The following is a 19,952-nucleotide window of genomic DNA, read 5'->3' as shown; positions in this document are numbered from 1 at the left end:
CTCTAGACTCAGACCCTCTCATTTTACTAGAGGGGACACTGAGGCCCAGAGAAGGCAAGTGACCTGTCCCCTCCCCCCACCATCTGGGGGGACAAGCAGGTCTGGAGTCAAGGCCTCTCCTGGGACCTGGTGCTGCCCCCCAGGCTTGGTCCAGCTCCGTCTGGCTCTTTCGACTCTTGCAGTTATTGGCTCCATCAGCTGTTTTGCAGCTTTTATGATGGGATGGGGGCGGGGTAGGCATTGTCAGTGAGCTCTTGGGAGGGGTGCAGACAGTGAGCTCCGAGGGGAAAAGGACACTTGGGATGAGCCTGGAGAGAGGGCAGCAGTGTGACAGGGCAGGTGGCAGGCCCGAGGCATTGCAGGGAACGCCACACGGCCCCAGGAGCTGTGACGTGGCTCAGTATTGCTGGAGTGCTGTGTCTGCAGGTTCCAGCTGCCGCCCAAGCTCTGTGGTCCAGTCGGGCCGGAGTGCACGGCCTCAGATAACAGGCTCTGGCTTGAGAGTGTTCCCAGCCATGGTCTGACTTTCCAGTTTTCATCTGACTCCTTTGGGGAAGGGGCCACTCAGCCCCTGCTGTGAGCGGTCAGGGCAGCCCAGGAAGGCCAGCCAGGTCGTGCACTGCGCAAGTCCAGGATGTCCGTCGGGTAACCCTGAATATGGGTGGCTCCCATGGGCCTGTGCAAAGCAGCTCCAGGTTCGGTCATCTGATGGGTGACTAGCTGAAATGATAGAAACTCCCCTCTTATTTTACTCTGTGCTCCAAGCACTGGTTGAAAGTGAGGTATTGCATTTGGATGACAGGCTTGGGTGGGAGGTCTCTGGATGAGAGTACTTTCAAAGAGTCAAATGTCCCCAACTCTGTGGAGTTGAAAGAGAGAAGGAGCTATTTATATCTTGCTCGCTAAGGGACTAACTGATTGAGGCCATGAGTAAGCGGGGAGGGGCTGAGTGGTGGGAGAGACCTCACTTTGCTTCATCAAACATTACAGTGAAATTTCCTGATCCCAGTGGAAAAATCCACCCAGTTTTCCGAGAGGGAAGGTGGGGAGACCGTCAGCTCTTTCAGCTACTTAGGTGGGGAGGAGTGGAGACTGTCTTCTTCCTTCTGCCTGATGCTGTTTTTCCAGCACCCAACCCCTCTTCACGTCTCTCCTCTGCTCCCCAGTCCTTCCCCCATCATTCATGCTCGCTCTTTATTTGGAGCCAGGGACTGAGGCTCTCTGAGTAACCTGCAGGCCCCAGCCCCCAAAGGCCTCCCTTCTAGGCTCATGCTGGCTCAGCAAGCAGGGGCACCCAGCCAGAAGGTGACTTGGTATGAGAAGGTGGCCGCTGGAATGGGCCTGGCACCAGGGGATACAGGGAGAGGCACAGTGGAAATGTCACAAGTAGCCTGGGTGACAGCTAGCCTCTCTAGGTCCCCCTTTGGCTCAGTCCCAAGCATGGAGCAGAGGAGACTGGCCCCTTCCTGACCCCCTCCCCACTCGACTTCTTGTCTCTGCCTCTGGTTCCCTGTGGCTGGCTGTGATCCCTCTTGCCTGCATCCTGGCACCTTGAACTTGGGTTGCAGATGAAACCTAACGTTTATTGCCTTGAACTGGGGACACTGAGGCTGAGAATATTACGATGATGCCCTTGGCTGCATAGCCACAGGTTGCTGTCAGAGGCAGGTGAGAGCCCAGGTGTCCACTCCAGCCCCTCTGAGTCCACCGGGCCCTGACCCTGGCTTTCTTGAGAAGCGGATGCTAATGGTGCTCAGCCCTCAGAGAATCCCGTCACATTCTGGAGCCGACACTACCACCCCATGGAAAGTACCAGATCATGGCTGTCCCGGGGAGCAGCCCTCAAGCAGTGACTGGCCGGAGGTGGTGTATACATGCTTGGCCCCCTTGCCCCTGCAGGGAGAGAACTGTGAGGCTGCTTCTGCACCCCCTGGTTTCCCCAGGGTGATGACATGCCCTCTCTGGTCTGTCTCCCCTTCCCTGGCTCACTTCTCCATAATGCCCTGCCCTCAAACCTTTATCTGGGGGGTCTGATTCTGGGGATCCCCACCCAAGGTACCCCCTGACAACCTGCCCTCCACCAACAGCCTAGGGAATCCCCGGGAGCATCTGGGTCTCTATGGACCCAGGTCAGTTGGTAACAGAGATTCAGAGCCTGGCCGCTAAGGTTTGCAGGCAGCCTCGGTGGGGGCTGTCATGCCTGGAACTGAGTACCGATGGATGGTTTGGAGGGGCCATTTAAAACCTTCACAGAATTTAATTAAAATGGAAGGTGAGGGCTGCTGTCCCATGCTGACAGGTGTGGTGCTAATGATCAGGAATGATTAGATGGGAAATTGTGGAAAGTCTCAGGCTGGTTAACGAGATCTTGGTTGAAGCACTTCATTTTCATTTAATTTTATTCTTCACGAGGTTTCCTGGCCCCTCAACCCTGGAGTTGATCTCTGGGAACCCAAGGGCTGGCTTGAGAGGACACGTTCATGCTGGCTTTCTAGAGTAGGGTCTGGGGGAGTGGATGGGGAAAGGAGGTGGCCAGGGCCCCCACCTCTTTGAACACAGGCTCACAGCCTCTCCTGTGCATCTGAATCACATGAGGAGTAAGCAGAATCAGAGTCTGGGGCCCCAGCCCCTAGAGATCTGAATCAGCAAATCTACACGAGGGCCCAGGAGTCTAGACTTCACCTGGCCAGGAGGTTCAGCTGTGGCTGGGTGGCTGACCGTACTTTTAGAAACCCTGTTCCTCGAGTTCTGTTTGGAAATTGTTGTTGAGGGTCTTTGGGGTTCCTGTCCCACTACTGGGCCTTCCCTGTCATCTCACAGGCCTGAGAGTATCTCTAAAGTTCGATTTTGCAGAAGATGAAAACCGAGGCTCAGAGAGGTTAAAAGATTACCCCAGTGTCACACAGCTGGTAGGGAGCAGGGTGGGCCCAGGGCTCTCTGGATCCCTATCCTGCAGGGGTGGGGGTGGGGCAGGCTCACTCTCCTGGCTCCTTCTCTTTCTTTTTTTTTAAAATTATTTATTTATTTTAATTGGAGGATAATTACAATATTGTGATGGTTTTTGCCATACATCCCTCCTCTTTCTGAAAAGAAGGAAGTGGGGCTGGGGTCTGAGCCACCCCCGACCAGACACCATGTGGTCTCAGGTGGCCTCGGGGCTGCCTGGGCCATGCCTGACTGTGCACCCCCTCTGCCTGCAGTGATGGGTGGGCCGGAGTCCCGTGGTGTCCTCCGCAAGATGAGTGACCTGCTGGAGCTGATGGTGAAGCGCATGGACACGCTGGCCAGGCTGGAGAACAGCAGTGAGCTACATCGGGCCGCCGGTGAGGGGCGTTTTGCCCTGGACAGGTGAGGGGGACCCAGGAGTTGGAGGGGCTCCTGGAGTGAGGGAGGGGCACCTGGAATCGGGGAGGAGTGGTATCCACTATACCAGGGATGGGGCCGGGGATACCGCCTCAGAATGCATTTTACACACACACACACACACACACACACACACACACACACACACGCACGCACACAGAGTAAATGCAAAGTGTGTGGTTTTTGCAAATCTTCCCTAAATGGCTTCCTGTTGTACGTTATCTGTGACAATTTTGAGCTCTGTCCGTGTTGACCAGCATGTGTGACTGACGTGGGATGCAGTGGCCTCAGTGGTCATCTGTCTTCCTCCCATGGACCTGAGCCATCTTTGCAAGAAGAATTGCCTGGTTTATGCATTCTAAATATTCCCCCGCTGAGGCCACAATATGCAGAGTTCCCTTAGGGTTTGTGCGGCAGCCCCACGTGCTTCTGCCTGTCCCTGGGAACCCAGGTGGTGGTCTGAGGTGTGAGGTTCTCCTGATCCCCTGAGAATGAGGGGGCATGAAGCCAGGGCTGGCCCAGCTGGGAGTCCTGGCCCCCAGACTCGGATGTGGAGGAGACGAGGCTGCGACCCCACCCATCCCAGGGGACAAGCTGCACTTGACCTTTTATTAATAGATACTGGGCTCTTGATGAGCTGGAGCTGCCCATTGTGTTCTGAAAGTGAAAGTATAAGTCACTAAGTCGCGTCCAACCCTTGTGACCCCCTGGACTGTAGCCCACCAGGCTCCTCTGTCCATGGGATTCTCCAGGCAAGAATACTGGAGTGGGTTGCCGTTCCCATCTCCACCGGACCTTCCCAACCCAGGGGTTGAACCCAGGTCTCCTGCATTGCAGGCAGATTCTTCAGCATCTAAGCCACCAGGGAAGCCCCAATATGTTCTAACTGCTAAAAAATTAGTTTGAAACCCACACTTTTACACAATTTGGGAGAAGCTATACCTCAGCCAATGTGATTTGCTAAAAGTGTTCTGCTGCTGAAAAATGTGTTTGAAATCCACACTTTTGGACAATTTGTGGGAAAAGCTATACCTCAGCCAATGTGTGGTATGTAAAAGCCGAAGCCATTTCTGAAGTTTGGGATTGGGTAAGATCAAAGGTGAGTGCTGGTCCTTGAGGGATCTCAGCCTGGGGAGCCTGAAGCACAGCCCACTCCTTCGGTCTGGTGGGGGATCCTCGGCCCCATAGGCTGCCTGGGCTGGGCAGCTGGCCCTGGGTCCCTACTTCAGCAGACTTCTGTGACTGCATGTTCTGGGTGACCAGTCAGGCCGGCCAGTATCATCATCCCTGTCCTCATGAAGGTTTCCCTGGTGACTCAGATGGTAAAGAATCCGCCTGCAATGTGGGAAACTTGGGTTTGATCCCTGGGTTGGGAAGACCCCCTGAAGGAGGGCATGGCAACAAGCCCCATGGACAGAGGGGCCTGGCGGGCGACAGTCCATGGAGTTGCGAAGAGTTGGACACGACTGAGTGACTAAGCACAGCCCAATCCTCTTAATGCGTGACGTTTACTCACAGCTCACCATATCGTGTTGCTGCCGAGAGCTCGTCAATCCCACAGTGCCTTACGGGGGCTTTAATCCTGTAGAGCAGGAAACGGAGGCACAGCGGTGTTTAGGAGCTTGCTCACAGTGGCACAACTGCTGAGGAGCTGGGCCTGGCTCGGGGCTCAGGTCCGCTGGCCCCACCGGAAGCCCACCTCTCTAAATACCGAGCTCTTGGTGGCCGTTCATTAAATATGCATTTTCTTGGGGGTCTGTGTTTATCCCTTTGCAAGATTTTTCAAATCAATTAGTAATAATTCGCGGTTCAGGAGACACAAATCCTTCGTGAGAACTTTGCTCTGATTTTTTTGTTTTGGGGAATGTAGGCACTAAAATTACATTACTGGATGTAGAGAACAGAGAGGGGCACCGGGGGTGGGGGCGGGTGGGTAGGGAGGGGGATGAATTGGGAGACTGGGATCGACATATATACACTATTGATACTGTGTATAAAATAGAAAACTAATGAGAACCTACTGTGAAGAGCTGGGAGCTCTAGTCAATGTCCTAAGTGATCCAAACGGGAAGGAAATCCAAAGAAGAGAAGGTGTAACTGATTGACCTTGTTGTACAGCAGAAACTGACACAACACTATAAAGCAACTATGCTCTAATAAAAATTAGTTAATAAATAAATAAAAGTACAGTTCTGGAGCCTGGGATTAAACGCAGTGGTGGGTATGAGGAGCTCGCCAGAATGCCCGGCTCCTGGTGGGAGCTCTTCCCCCTTGGGAAGTTGGGGTCCCTGGTTACGTGCTGTGGCTCTCCAGAGACTGAGCTTCTGACAGAAGAAACTAGAGATCTCTCTGCTCCTGAAATACGTCTTGGCACCATTGAAGTGCCAGGCACTGCTCCCGGTCCTGGGGACACAGCAATGAGCCTTGTCCCCATTCCTGCGGGGAAGACAGACAGTAACTGAGAAAAAGAACGAAATGAGATGATGTAGAGATCCTAAGCCAAGCTCTAAGCATGAGAAAGCAGATGACTGGGAAAGAGGCTATTCACACAGGGTGGTCTGTTAAGGCCCATGGGAATGGGTGATATGTGAGCTCAATTCTGAATGAGCGGGAAGAGCCAGCTACGTGAGGAGCTAGGGGTAGAGAATTCGAGGTAGAGAGAACAGCAAGTGCAAAGGCCCTGGGGAAGGAGCAGGTTTAGTATCTTTTAAAAAATATTTATCTGGCCACTCCAGGTCTTAGTTGCCGCATTCGGGACCTTTAGTTGCAGCATATGGGATCCAGTTCCCTGACCAGGGGTTGAACCCCAGGCCCCTGCATTGGGAGTGTGGAGTCTTAGTCACTGGACCATCAGGGAAGTCCCAAGCTTGATGTCTTGAAGGAAAGAAACCAGTGTGAATGTCCACCTGGCAGAGTGGTGGGGGCTGGGAGAGGGCAGTGGGCAGGTGGCCTAGAGCTTTGTCAGTGATGGCAGGTGGCATTGGGACCCTATTCTTAGAGCTGAGGGGTGTCTCTGGATGAGGAGGGTGTGAGAGGGGAAGAGAGGGGCTGGGGCAGAGACAGGTGGTGATGGTTTAGTCACTAAGTCATTTCCGACTCTTTGCGACCCCATGGACTGTAGCCTGCCAGGCTCCTCGGTCCATGGATTCTCCAGGCAAGAATACTGGAGTGGGTTGGCATGCCCTCCTCCAGGGGGCAGAGACGGGAGATGAAGGCAAAGGTGCTGGGCATCCCTGGACTCCCCCTGGGGTCTGAGGCTGCTTCTTCTCTGTGTGCACAGGGTGACCCTCTCTGCTGCTGCTGTGTCCGCTCTGATTTAGCCCCTCGCCCCACCTCTCATCCTTTCCACTTTCCCAGCTGTGCTCCCCTCTGCCCAGGCTGCAGATCCAGCAGCCTCTGTCCACACTGGTCTGTTCACCAGGGTGAGAGCAGAGAGCCAAGTGCTCCTGGGCTGCTGGGCCTGCCTCCTGGGCCGGGAACGCTACCACCAGCACACTCAGTGTCTCTCCCGTTTCTTCCCGTCCCAGCCCCCCCTCCCTCCCCTGCTCTGCCCTTCATCTCCACCCGCTCCAGCTTCATCCCAGGAAATAGCAACAATCCATCATGACCAGCAGAGCCCATCAAACCCCACAGGCAGAGCCATAAATTTCAGGGACACTGTTGCTTCTGGCTTCAGGGAGCGAAGCGGTGGGTGTGTCCAGGGCACGCGGAGGCTGCCTGCTCACCCTTCCCATGGGCATGAACACTGCAGTCCTCTCCCCACCCTGACCCCACTCCGGCCTGTCCAGCATGGAGCTGGCAGGTGAGAACCTTGTTGCCACTGTGTTTCCAGCAAACTCTCAGTTATCTGCACTTGGATTTCTCATTTTGCAATTATCTGTGGCTTCAAAAAGAACAACCTCCACTGCCCCTCTTCTGCCCTTTGGAAGCTTCTCGGCTGTGCCTCCCACTCACGGCTGGTATATCCTTAGGAAAAGCAAATTCACTTTATTCAGCCTAGGAAAACACAATTCAGGTTTATTTGCCGATTTATTGCAAATGGCATCGTATTATGTATCCTAAAACCAAATAGTGATCTCTGAATTTTCTACAAGGCCTCTCTGCAGTGGCAAAGACAGCTGAGATTTCAGGCTGTCTGTATTCGAGCCAGTCTGTATTTGTCGAGTGCCTACTGGGTGCAGGCTCCGGGCTGGGGTGTCAGGAATGGATGGAGGAAACCCAGAAGGCGGAAGTCAGAGTTCTTGTCCTCAAAGAGTGTCAGAACTCCTTAGGAGGAGGGAGCCAGCAACCCCTCCCTGTGGGGAAGGGATAGCAGGAAGGAAGATCCATCAGAATTATCATCTGTGAGTAAGGAGTTGAAGTTTTATTTTTTTTCTCCCCCAATTTTTTTAAAGCTTTATTTAGAAACTCAAAAATGCTCCTGAGGACTTCCCTGGTCATTCAGGGGCTAAGCCTCTGGGTTCCTGAAGCAGGGAGCCCAGGTTCCATCCCTGGTCAGAGAGCTAGATCCCACACGCCACTACTAAAGATCCCGCATACCTCAGTGAAGATCAAGATCAAAGATCCTGTACGCCATCACTAAGACCCGGTGCAGCCAAATAAATAAGTAAATTAATAATAATAATAAAAAGCTTCTAGACGTTCTCGGCCGTCTCTGTGCTGGAGGGGCCAAGTGCCAGGAGTGTAGCTTCTGTGTGTGGAGGTGGGGTGTAGGACAGGGGACACACGACCAGTTAAGATGACTTGGGGCGCAGTTTTAAAGGACATGCCCCACTTCTCACAGGCCCTGTGTTGGGTCCAGCCTCTGGATTAGCCCCTTCCTAACACGACAGATCTGGGAGTGTGGCCTCTGGGCTGGGGGAAGCTGGACTGATACGGGGGTGGGGGGAGATGTTGGTGACTGGTTGAGAAAGTCACTCCAGGGCAGACATCTGTCAAATGTGACATAAATGTGAAGGGTTAAACATCCCTAATAGGGACAAAGGTTCTCAGCATCCCACTGTATGCCATTTGTAAGACAGGCCTCAAAACCAGTGACTCAGAAATTAAAAATAAAAGGAAATGTATCCAGGACACACAAACGGAAAGAAAGTGAAGATGGCAATATTTATACCAAACAAAGCAGAATTTGAGGCAAAAGAACATGTAACAGAACAAATAATTCTCCTTCATTATTGATAACAATCCCACGCTTAAGGAACTATTTAACTTATCAAACCTGGAAATATGTTTTAATTATAAGATTTTTATCACTAAGGATGCAGCCAAATAGACGCATGTACTTTTAAGATTCTTCTGAGTCCTACTATTGGGATTTCCCTGGTGGTTCAGTGCTTAAGACTCCGCGAGCTCCCAATGCAGGGGACCCAGGGTTTGATCCCTGGTCGGGGAAACTAGACCCTACAGGCTGCAGCTAAAGATCCTGCCTGCTGCAATTAAGACCTGGCCCAGCCAAATAAATAAAAGAAATAAAAGTAAATATTAAAAAAGAAATCAGTGGGGAAAAGGTCAATACGGTATGGACACACATGATGGAATAAAATGTAACCACTAAAATTACATTTAAAATATTTAATGGCTGGCAATGTTTTTACTCATCACACAGTCTAAGTAAAAGAGGCAAGAAGCAAGGCATGTATAGCGGGATATCAGTGTGTCTGAAATAAGCATGAGTGTGTATTGAGTCGCTTCAGTCCTGTCTGACTCTTGCGACCCCGTGGACTGTAGCCCGCCAGGCTCCTCTGTCCATGGGCTTCTCCAGGCAAGAATTCTGAAGTGGGTTGCCATGCCCTCCTCTAGGGGGTCTTCCCGATCCAGGGATCGAACCCGTGTCTCTCACATCTCCTGCACTGGCAGGTGGGTTCTTTTCCACTAGTGCCAGCTTGGGAAGCCCTAAGTAAGACATATGAGATGTTAGAAAAGAAAATCCTCCAGGGAAACACTGGGCTCTGGGGTGGGGATGGGGACTCTGTTCCCCACAGCCTGGCTTTGCCCCACCCATGGGGTACCAGTCCCTTCCCCAAGTGATGAAACTACCGCCCAACTCCAGCTCTGTCCCTATCAACACTGGGAAGACTCTCTTATCTGTCTATCCCAACTCCAGCTCTGTCCCTATCAACATTGGGAAGACTCTCTATCTGTCTATCTATCATCTAGCTATCCTGTCTTTCTGATACATACATGTGCATGTATGTATGTATGTATTTCTCAGGGCAGGAGAGAAGGAGTCCTCTCTGCCGTTAACCAGGGAGGGGCAGGCGGGTCCTTGATCACGCGCTGGGAGCACTCTGATGGCATCAGACCTCTGATGGGAGTGAAGAGGGGTGAGCAGAGGAGGAGAGCAGTAAAAAAATGCAGGGAAGACTGGACATCAGGGCTGGGGGTTTCCTGCGTTCTGTGTGGTGTGTGTGAGAGGTAGACAGAGAGACACGCCTGGAGAGAACCCGTCTCCTGTTCGCGGCGCTCGCGCTGCTGCTGCAGCGTTTGTATCTTGGTACATGTGTCTTCAGGCACCTGTGAACGCGGGTCTCTCTGTTTTAAAAGGAAAGCAATCAGTTTTATAATAAAATAACAACTCCCAGCAAGCACGCTGGCCAGCTGCGCAGAAATCAATATCTCATTAATTGAATGCAACCCTCATAAATCATGGGTGGAACTCAAGATTAAACCTCCTTCCTGCGGCTTCCTGGAGCGCTTGTGCTGAGGCCAGGGGACTGAGAACTGGAATCAGTAATGGCCTCATGAGTCCGGGAGGAGGGGCCAAGGCTCAAGGGGGCCTTCTGGGGACCTGGCCTGATGGGAGGTGATGCCTGGAGCCGGTGTCCTGGGGGGAAGTGGCTGCCGGCTGGAGCCAGAGTTCCCTGCTCCGTTCTGGCCTCTGCCTCCTGGCTCTGGGTGGTGGAGGGGCAGAGGGTCCTGAGATCGGTAGGTGGCCTGTGGTGTTGGTTGCTTCTTCAAGGGACCCTGGGCCAGTGCTCAGAGGTTGGCAGCACCAGGGTCAGCCTTGGAGGGCAGCTGGCTCCAGGAAGCCACTTATGCCTGAGCATATTTAACCAATAGCAAAATTATATTTTATGACTGCATTGGCATAAAGATACTTATAGTAACATTACATATTAAAATCTTTTCCTGACCTACAATTTTTTCCTGATGTTTAGGGGAATGGAAACATTTTTGTGGACCCCTAAAAGCACTGTGGGCCCTGACAGTGCACCACCCTGGCCTGATGGAGAAGCCAGCCCTGCCACCACCCCAATCCCACAGTGACAACACTGTCAGCGGTGGGCAGCCGTACACTTTGTCCCCAATCCACCCCCCCCACCTTTTCTTTTCCACGGAAGCTTTTCCCAGGTCACAGATGTGCTGTGGTTTGAAGTCTCACAACATCTACTTTTGTTGTCATTTAAAAAAAAAACTTCCCAGGGAAAGAAGCCTAATCCTATATTATTTGAAAATAGAAAGTGCTGTGCAAATGCTGTCCAGTATAATAATAGTGACGCCAAGTAATTCTGTTTTGAACAAGTTGAACTTGTTAAATCAGACAGATGCCATCTGCGCTGTTTTAAAGCCCAGGCTGGTGATATGTTTTATGCAAAAAAAAAAAAAAATGCTCATCGTATGAAAATTGCTGAATCTCCCCAAAAGTGAAGTGCTTTGCTCTGTAGTTAAACTTATGAGACTTCCTCTCAAGGATGGGGTGACTCCTGGAGGTAGGGAGTGGGAGCGTCTCAAGCATTTATTGAGCACTTACTGTATACTGAGCCCTTGAGAGTCAACTTCATGTCTAATCCTTGCAGTTCATCACTCTGTGAGGGAGCTAAAATTATTCAGACTTTATATGAGCTAACCCTACAGCTCAGAGAGGTTAGGTTACTTGCCCAAAGTCACACAGCTCTCCAGTGGAACCAGGATTTGAATCCAGGACCTCTGACTCTGAGGTTCTTTCTCAGTCCGATGCCTGCATGCTAAGTCACTTCAGTTGTGTTTGATTCTTTGTGACCCCATGAACTGTAGCTTGCCAGGCTCCTCTGTCCATGGGATTCTCCAGGCAAAGAATACTGGACTGGGTTGCCATGCCCTCCTCCAGAGGACCTTCTCGATCCAGGGATTGAACCCATGTCTCTTATGTCTCCTGCATTGGCAGGAGGGTTCTTTACCACTGATGCCACCTGGGAAGCCCTCCAATAAGTCTCCAAATAATGTGGACCCAGAAGCACGAGGAGTCAAAGGCTCCCCACTCCCCCATCTGCTCTTCATCTCCCATGAAAGAAGCAGCAGGATAAAGGCTGGGCCTGTGGATATGGTACCTATGAATATGATCTTGTTCAGAAATAGGGTTTTGGTAGATGCAGTCAAATTAAGATGAGGTCATACTGGATCAGGGTGGGCCCTAATCCAGTGCCTGGTGTTCCTTTAAGAAGAGGAACTCTGGACACACACAGAAGGAGGCAGAGGACAGACAGAGACAGACCACCGCTGGCACCCCAGAAGCTAGGGCAGGTGTTCCCCCAGAGCCTCCAGGGGGAAGCAAGCCTGCTGACACCTTGACCGCAGACTTCTGGTGCCCAGGGCGTGAGAGAAGCCCCCAGTCTGTGGTCATTTGTTACAGCAGCCACCGGAAGTGAATGAAAGGCTATGCCATTTTCCAGGAGGGTTTGGAGAGCGTGGACTGGGCTGCCTGTGTACGTATGTGCACACGGTGTGCATGTGTGTGCACAGGTGTGTGTGGAGGGCTCGTCTCCCCCGCTTCCTGCCGCCTCTGCCTTTTGTCCCCACGCCCTTCCTCTCCTTAAAATGGAGCAGGGAGGACTTCCCTGGTGATCCACTGGTTAAGAATCCGCCTGCCAATACAGGAGGCACAGGTTGTGTCCCTGGCCGGGAAGATCCCACGAGCCGCAGAGCAACTAAGCCCGAGCGCCACGACTACTGAGCCTGTGCTCTGGAGCCCAGGAACGGCAGCTGCTGAACCCCGCACGCCCTCGAGCCCGTGCCCCGCAAGAAGAGAAGCCGCCGTAGTGAGAAGTCCAAGCGCACGAACTAGAGAATAGCCCCACGTGCTGCAACTAGAGAAAAGCCACGTAGCAGTGAAGACCCAACACAGCTCCCCCCCCCCAAAAAAAAAGAGTCCGCTTTCCAATGCAGGGGACGTGGGTTTGACCCCTGGCTGGGGAACTAAGATTCCAAATGTCAAGGGGCAACTAAGCACACACACCACAACCGAAGAAGCCTGCGCACCACAACTCCTGGGCCTGCGCTTCGCAGTGAGGACCCAGCACAGCCAACGTTTTAAAAAAGGAAATCGGTGGGGGGAGGGTGGCCTAAGGGGGCGGGTAGGAGGGGCAGCACTGTGCCTTTTCCGGTGGAAGGTGGGGGTTTGAAGATCCCAGAGGAGCCCAGCTTGGAAAAATCCTCCTTCGTGTAGTTCTTATTATGTGCGGCAAGGAAGACCCAGTCCTTGTAAAGGGATAAACGGAGCTTAAACTTGGCCTGCAAAGCCAGAGGAGGTGGTGAAAATCAAAGGGAATGGAATTACTGTCTTCAGAAAAAAGGAAGCGGCCTTCTGGAGGGGGGCCCCCAGAGCCCTCCTTGCTGTGAGCCCCACGTGCCAGCCGAGTGGAATCTGTCTCAATAGAACTTTTTGCTGTGAAATAAATACTGCATCTGATATCTAATAAACTCCTCTAGAGAGGAGTGGTGATCAACACCAGGGAATAAATTCTCCAAAAATTAAGGCAGTGCCAGTGTTGATGGTGAGTCGGAGGCCTGTGATGTTGTGGCAGTGAACTCGTTTAGGGTCCTGGGAGAATTCATTCTTGGGAATCCAGCAATAATTTTACTAGAGGTTTTAATAGTTGGTAAGTCCCCAGGCTACTTTGTGTGGAATTTATTTTGGCAAGATACAGCCCTCCCCCTGGGAGAAAAATAGAGAAAAAGATTCAAGGTGGCCAGCTGAGCCCAGGAAAAGGGCCTCCATCACCTGGGGGTACCCAAACACATCCTGTCCAGGATCCTGAAGGGAATTCCTCTCCCCATGTCAGCCCAAGCGCTGACCTTGGCCTGGCACCTGCAGGTGTGGGTTTTCCCAGAGGTGTGCCAGGTGGGCATGTTGATGGTTAGTTAGCGAGCTCCATCGACCCAGGCTGAGACAGCAGTGGCTCCATTTCCTGGCCTGACTATCGGTTGCTGCATTTCCGTTCAGCACAGGCTGGCGTTTGAGTGCTGGGGGCCCTGCAGTCCTTTGCAGGAAGGCTGGGCCCTCCTCCCTCTGCTCCCTGGGATGGCATCTCCACAGGCTCACCCTGGCTTCTCCCTCTTAGGCTCCCTGCCGGGACTGGCCTCATGGAGCGGATCCAGGCCATCGCCCAGAACGTCTCGGACATTGCTGTGAAGGTGGACCAGATCCTGCGCCACAGCCTGCTCCTGCACAGCAAGGGTGGGGGCCGGGGGCGCCTTGAGACCTCCAGGACAGAGTACAGGGTGGTGGGAGTCTGGGGTGGGGCCTGATTTCTCCCCACAGCAGCTCCTCTGACTCCTAGGGGGTCCTGCCTCAGGCTCTCAGTGGGGTGACCCCACCATCCCTGGGTGACCCCTCCTTTCCTCTGATGTGGGGAGCATCAGGCTGGGAAGCCCCTCTCAAGAAGTCGGGAGTACATTCAGATGTGTGCCTGAGGTCTGCCCCTCCAGAGAACTGGTCTTTAAGCATTCAGGCCAGCTCCTCATTAGCCTGAATGCCTAAGGAGGGTGGGCATGGTGGCAGAGGGGGCAACTCAGGCTCAGGCCACCCCTGGACAGTGGCCTTTCAGGGAAGAAAACTCAGGTCAAGGGCAGTGTGTGTGGCCATGCTTCCCCTTCCCACCCGCCTTGTGGTTTCTCTGCCGGGCTCCTTCCCGGACCCAGGTCCTCAGCAAGCTGGCCTTCTCTCCCTGCAGTGTCTGAAGGCCGGCGGGACCAGTGTGAGGCGCCCAGTGACCCCAAGTTCCCTGACTGCTCAGGGAAGGTGGAGGTGAGGCTTGGGGCTGAGGATTGGGGTGGGGTGACCAGGAGAAGGAGGCCCCTCCGCAGGGGCTATGGCCAAGATTAGCTCTGGGGCTCTGCTAGCAGCAATATCCACCACCGAGGGGCTCTCTGCCCAGGCTCCAGACCCTCACACTGCCACTAGCTAGCAGAGGCCAGCCCCAGAGGAGCTGCTCCTCTGCCTGGCGCACCAACTGAATTTCCCAGAATGGGTCATGTTTTGGGGTTTTCAGTACTGTCTTACAGCAGACAACCTATTAAATATACATATGCCACCCCCAGCAGTCTGATTCCCAACAATTTCACACAAGGAGTGGACCTCATTCTCTCTCCCCATCCTTTCTAGCCCAGCTGGACTGAGAGAATCCATCCCCCCTGCCCAGAGCAACCCGCCCCCACAACCACCCCCGGTTGCATGGAGTCTGTCTATCTGGGGAGCCAGTTCACAGGCATAAAAGCCAGCCCCTCACTGGTGCTGAAGTCCCTGAGTGGGGCGCAGTGGCACTGCAGACCCCTTCTTGGGGACCACGTGGGGGCCACTGTGGATGAGTCCTGGCCTGGCCGCAGCCCTGCCCCCTGACCTTGGCATCAGCCGAACCCGACTCTTGGTTGTGGATGGAGAACACAACCAAGAGAAATGATGGGGGCCCGCCAGGCCTGCAGCTGCTGCGCCTCCGCTGTTTGACCGCATGTGTCCTGACCTGGCCTCATTCCTGCCGGGTCCTTCTCTTTCTGGGCCTGGGGGGTGGTGGTCCAGTCTGGCCTTCCCTGAGTTTCTCAGCGGCTGAGACACAGGGCTAGGTCCTAGGACCCTGGTCCAGTCTCTCTTTGCTTCTGGCCTTGCTGCACCTTTAGGATGGGCTCCAGGGACCCTCTCCTGGGGGACCTCGGGGTCCCCAAGGACAGGCACACAAGGGGGCCCCGAGGGCACACGAGGGACTGTGCTGGCCCCCTGGTGCAGGCTGGCCCTCTCCACAGTGGATGCGCGCCCGTTGGACCTCTGACCCTTGCTACGCCTTCTTCGGGGTGGATGGGACCGAGTGCTCCTTCCTCATCTACCTCAGTGAGGTCGAGTGGTTCTGCCCCCCGCTGCCCTGGAGGAACCAGACGGCCACCCGGAGGGCTCCCAAGCCCCTCCCCAAGGTCCAGGTAGGCGTGGGAGGTGGCTGGGTTATGCTTGGGGACAGCAGGGGACACTTTGCCCCTGGGTAAGATAAGGCCAGCTGGCCCTGCCTGGTGGGTGGGCTGGTCCCGGCCTGCCAGCCTGCGGATGCCCGTCCCAACTCCTGCGGGATGTTGCGAAGCTGAAACTACTTGAGGGGCAGGCTGGGGCCCTGGAGGCACCTCCCTTAATGGACTGGAATAATAGTAATAATAGCTGTCACTCATTGAAGGCTTCCTGTGTGCCAGACACTTTATTTGTACTTAAATCTCGCAGCAGTCCTTACACAGTCTTATTTAACAGATGACAGATCTGAGGTCTGGAGAGCTGAGTTAACTTCGTTAAGGCATACAGATACTCTGGCTCCACTGAAAGGCAGCCTGGCTTCTCTGCCCTTGGAGCCCCGGCTCTGACCACGACCTCACTGCCTCCTTGTCAGAGCTGGGATCCTGGGAACAGGTCACAGCTGACCCCCTCCTAAAGGGCCCAGGACCGGTGGCTGACTGGAGCTGGGCTGGGACAGACCAACGCGGCTGGGGAGTGAATGTTGGGGGGATGAGAGCGGGGCTCATGACTCTTAGAAAAGTGGGAGGAGCTAGAACAGACGCAGCCTCGCAGGGAAGATGCCCTGGGTGGCGGGTGATGGTGGTGGTGTAGCTGCTGGCCGGAAGTTAGAGAACTGAGGTCTGGACCGCCCCCTCCAGGCAGTTTTCCGGAGCAATCTGTCCCACCTCCTGGAGCTGATGGGCAGCGGGAAGGAATCACTAATCTTCATGAAGAAACGCACCAAGCGGTTCACAGCCCAGTGGGTACTGGCCGCCCAGCGCCTGGCGCAGAAACTGGGGGGTGTCCGGAGGGACCAGAAGCAGGTACCTCATCCTCCCAGTGCATTCAAGGAGCTGAGCTTAGTGAGCCGAGGCCTCAGGCTGCCAAGGGGACCCTGGGTCTACCCTTAAAAGACTTGTGTTTATTTGAATTTGAGCTGGGGTGGTGCAGCGGCAGAGTCAGGATAGATGCATGTGTTGGTTGACCCTTTTCAAGCTTGGGGCAGAGTGACACCCTCTCCCCTTTAGGAGTCCTACATTCTGTGGGCATCTTGTCCTTGTCAGGCAGAAAAGTCATGTCATTTGCCTGGAATGTTGGGGATAATGTTGCCTGTTTGGGGGAGTTCCTCAGCTCGTTGCTTCCTCCATCTGTCTGTCCATCCATCCATCCATGCAATAAATACTTACCTGACTTTCTCATTCACCCTATTTATTTCTTTCAGAGCCCTTGTCATTTCATGAATTATCTCTTATCTGTGTTTACTGTTGTCTGCCTCTTTCATCTGGAACATAAGCGCCTTGAGGGCAGGATGTGACCGTCCTGTTCACCTATGTCTCCAGCGAGGTCACCCTGCCGCTTGGTCCCTTCACTGTGCCCTGGCTCCAGAAAGCACAGCTGGGAGGGAGCCCATGTCTTCCGCTGGCTGGGTCTCCCTGGGGGTGGCCGGGCCAGGGGCTGCTGCTCCTCCAAGCTGACCCTCTGTGTCCCCCCACCCCCGACCCCACCAGATCCTCGTCCACATCGGCTTCCTGACGGAGGAGTCTGGGGACGTGTTCAGCCCTCGGGTGCTGAAGGGCGGGCCTCTGGGGGAGATGGTGCAGTGGGCAGACATCCTGGCTGCTCTCTATGTCCTGGGCCACGGCCTCCGGATCACAGTGTCCCTGAAGGAGCTGCAGAGGTGAGTGCGGGGGAGGTGAAGAAGGGGAGCCTGTCCCCAAGAGCCCAGCTACTGCCAGATGGCAACATTCCCCATAGCTTTCTCCACCTGCTCAGTCTGCCTCCCGCCTTCACGTCTCAGTGCTGACCCCCGTCATTCTGGGGGATGCACCAGGGAGCGTATTTGCTCAGTGCTGTTCAAACAGGGTCCTATTCTCTGTCTCGGACTTAAGGGGAACCCTGTGATATGTGCTTAGGGGCTGACAGATACTGGTTTGTGGAACCAAGCCACGTCATCAGATAGGGTCCCTGCTGCTCCCATCCTGGGTGACTTTTTGCAGCCTCAGCGGTCCTCTTCTGGGGCTGGGCTTCTTCGTGGGGGCCAGGAAGACCTGGGGATGGAGGGAGGTGGGCCAGTGATGCCTACCACTTCCAGTGCTTGCCTTTCCTGGGCCCCTCTGATGCTGCTTGAGGTGGGAGATTGATGGTTAGAGGGGATAGGATTGTGTGTGTGTTTGTGTGATTAGGCTCATTTTTAAGCACTATATTTGTGGGGTATAGAAATATGTAAGATATTTCTGATTTTATCTACCAATATCTATTATATGATATTTGATACGTGCAAAAATATATGTACCATGTGTCACAAAGCATAAGAATGACGTGACCTATGCTTCTGCCACCCAGCTGCAGAATGAGAACATTACCAGGACTCTTGTGTTCACCTGGGGGTTTCTCTCACCCATCCCTCTCCCCTCAACCCTACCCAGCCCTGGAGGAAACCTGGAACTTGGATTTTGTGTTTATCATTCTTTTGCTTTAAGAAATAAATTTGTTCCTTTTTTGTTGTTGTTGTTTTACAAATTCATGTATCAATAAACAATATATGATTTAGTTTTTATTTTGGTTTAATTTGAGGTTTGTAAAAATTTTCCCTACTGATTGTAGCCTCCAAGATTTGTTTTCTTCTCTCATTATTAGATTTCCAAGATTCCTCCATGTTGCTGCCTGTAGCTCTATGCCATTCGTGTTTGCTGCTGTATAATATTCCATTATGTGAATATACCACAATTATTTATCAATTTTTCCTATCTGTAGACATTTCCCCATGTTTTTACAAGTTATTGTGAATGATACTGTCTGTGGTGGACACTTCAGTACATGTCACCTGGTATCCCTGGGTCAGAGTTTCTCTTGGGTATAGACTGAGTTTTTTCTTTGGTATAGACTTAGGTGCACAATTGCTGGGACTTAGGGTGTCTAAAAATTCAGTCTGGCAAGAAAATGCCAGTTGTTTTCCTAAGTGACTGCACCAGTCAAGTCCTTCCATGTGTAGGTTTCCAGGGGGCTGCATTCTTCCCCACACTTGGTGTTATTGGGCTTTCTCACTGGGGGTGTGGAGTGGTATTGTGATATCTTGTTACAGTCTTAACTTTCATTCCTTGACAACTGACAAGGCTGAGCAGTTAGTCATATGCTTGGCTCTCCTTATTTCCTCTTGCTGAGACACCCATTCATGTCATTGGTCACTTTTCTGCTTTCCTGTTTATCTTTTCCTTATTGAGTTGTAGGAGTTCTTTATATATTATAGGTATAAATCCTGTGTAAGTTATATGTGTTTTAAAATCTCCCAATCTAATTTGTGGCTTGTCTTTGTTAATTTCTTTATGTCTTTTTTTTTTAAGGAACAAAAGGTCTCAATTTTAATATATTCAAAGTTATCAAAACATTTTCTCTATGGCTTGAGATTTAGTGCTGGGTGAATTTCTATTCCTTTCACTGGCATTGAAATGAGACTGTCCTAATTTGTCCCAGAGTCTAACTAAGGAGACTTCTCAGGTGGCTCACTGGTTAAGAATCTACCTGGCAATGCAGGAGACACAAGAGATGCGGGTTCAATCCCTGGGTTGGGAAGATCCCCTGGAGGAGGAAATGGCAACCTGCTCCAGTATTCTTGCCTGAAAAATCCCATGGACAGAGGAACCTGAAGGGCTGCTGTCCATGGGGTCACAAAGAGTTGGACACAGCTGAATGACTAAGCGCATGACTAAGGAAGGCCCCCAAACTGTTTGCCTGCAAACTGAATTTTCTTCATCAGCCCATGAACTTACTCACAGGTGGTTTAAAAATGTAATTCCTGTCTAGAGCCTGACCACCACCTGGATGGTCTGTTAGTTCTAGATGTCTCTCTCTCTTTTCTTTTTTTAATGGGCATTTTGTCTTGGCCACAAATGCTGATGCTTTGTAGCAGAGAAACGATGGAGAGAGGAGGATGCTGGCGGGGACCAAGCCATCGACAATACTTGGTTGACAGGGCCCAGGGAGCACTGGCCTTGGGCAGCTACTCAGAGTGAGTGATTCAGAGTCTGCCAGTGACTCAGGTTGTCAGAGAGGGTCAGGGGAGAAGGAGGCTGAGACTGGGGTGTGCTGTGAGGCTACCAAATGACCTAGTAGTCTGAAGGTTTTTATCACCGTGGCTTGAAATTCATCCCTCTAGTGGCTTGAAATTCATCCCTCTAGAATCATCCTTTTTTAAGTTGATGTGCTTGTCTCCAGTAGGCTTAGGAAAGATGGAAAGTGTCTTCAGAGAGGAACAGCGCATGTAAGTGTGGATGTGGAAGATGGTCTGCTCTGTAGGGGGAGATCTTGACAGGGCCTGACAAAGGGGCTGCATGGTTGTGGCAGCATTTGGAAACACATCCCAGGTCAGGAG

The 19,952-nt window shown here is 52.7% G+C and overlaps 1 protein-coding gene across 2 annotated transcripts in view; it reads left to right on the top strand.

Annotated features, from left to right (window-relative positions):
* Positions 1 to 19,952, top strand: part of MGAT5B (alpha-1,6-mannosylglycoprotein 6-beta-N-acetylglucosaminyltransferase B) — a 67,673-nt gene that overhangs the window by 10,119 nt on the left and 37,602 nt on the right. For both annotated transcript variants that reach the window (XM_042256313.2, XM_027974153.3), the window contains 6 exons: positions 3,201 to 3,348; positions 13,680 to 13,795; positions 14,292 to 14,365; positions 15,355 to 15,525; positions 16,243 to 16,407; positions 17,092 to 17,261. In XM_042256313.2, the coding sequence (XP_042112247.1) occupies positions 3,201 to 3,348; positions 13,680 to 13,795; positions 14,292 to 14,365; positions 15,355 to 15,525; positions 16,243 to 16,407; positions 17,092 to 17,261 (844 nt within the window). The remainder of the gene's footprint in view (positions 1 to 3,200; positions 3,349 to 13,679; positions 13,796 to 14,291; positions 14,366 to 15,354; positions 15,526 to 16,242; positions 16,408 to 17,091; positions 17,262 to 19,952) is intronic.

The sequence above is a fragment of the Ovis aries genome, chromosome 11 (assembly GCF_016772045.2).
Source record: "Ovis aries strain OAR_USU_Benz2616 breed Rambouillet chromosome 11, ARS-UI_Ramb_v3.0, whole genome shotgun sequence".
NCBI lineage: Eukaryota > Metazoa > Chordata > Mammalia > Artiodactyla > Bovidae > Ovis > Ovis aries.
This window is presented reverse-complemented; position numbering and strand designations above follow the sequence as displayed.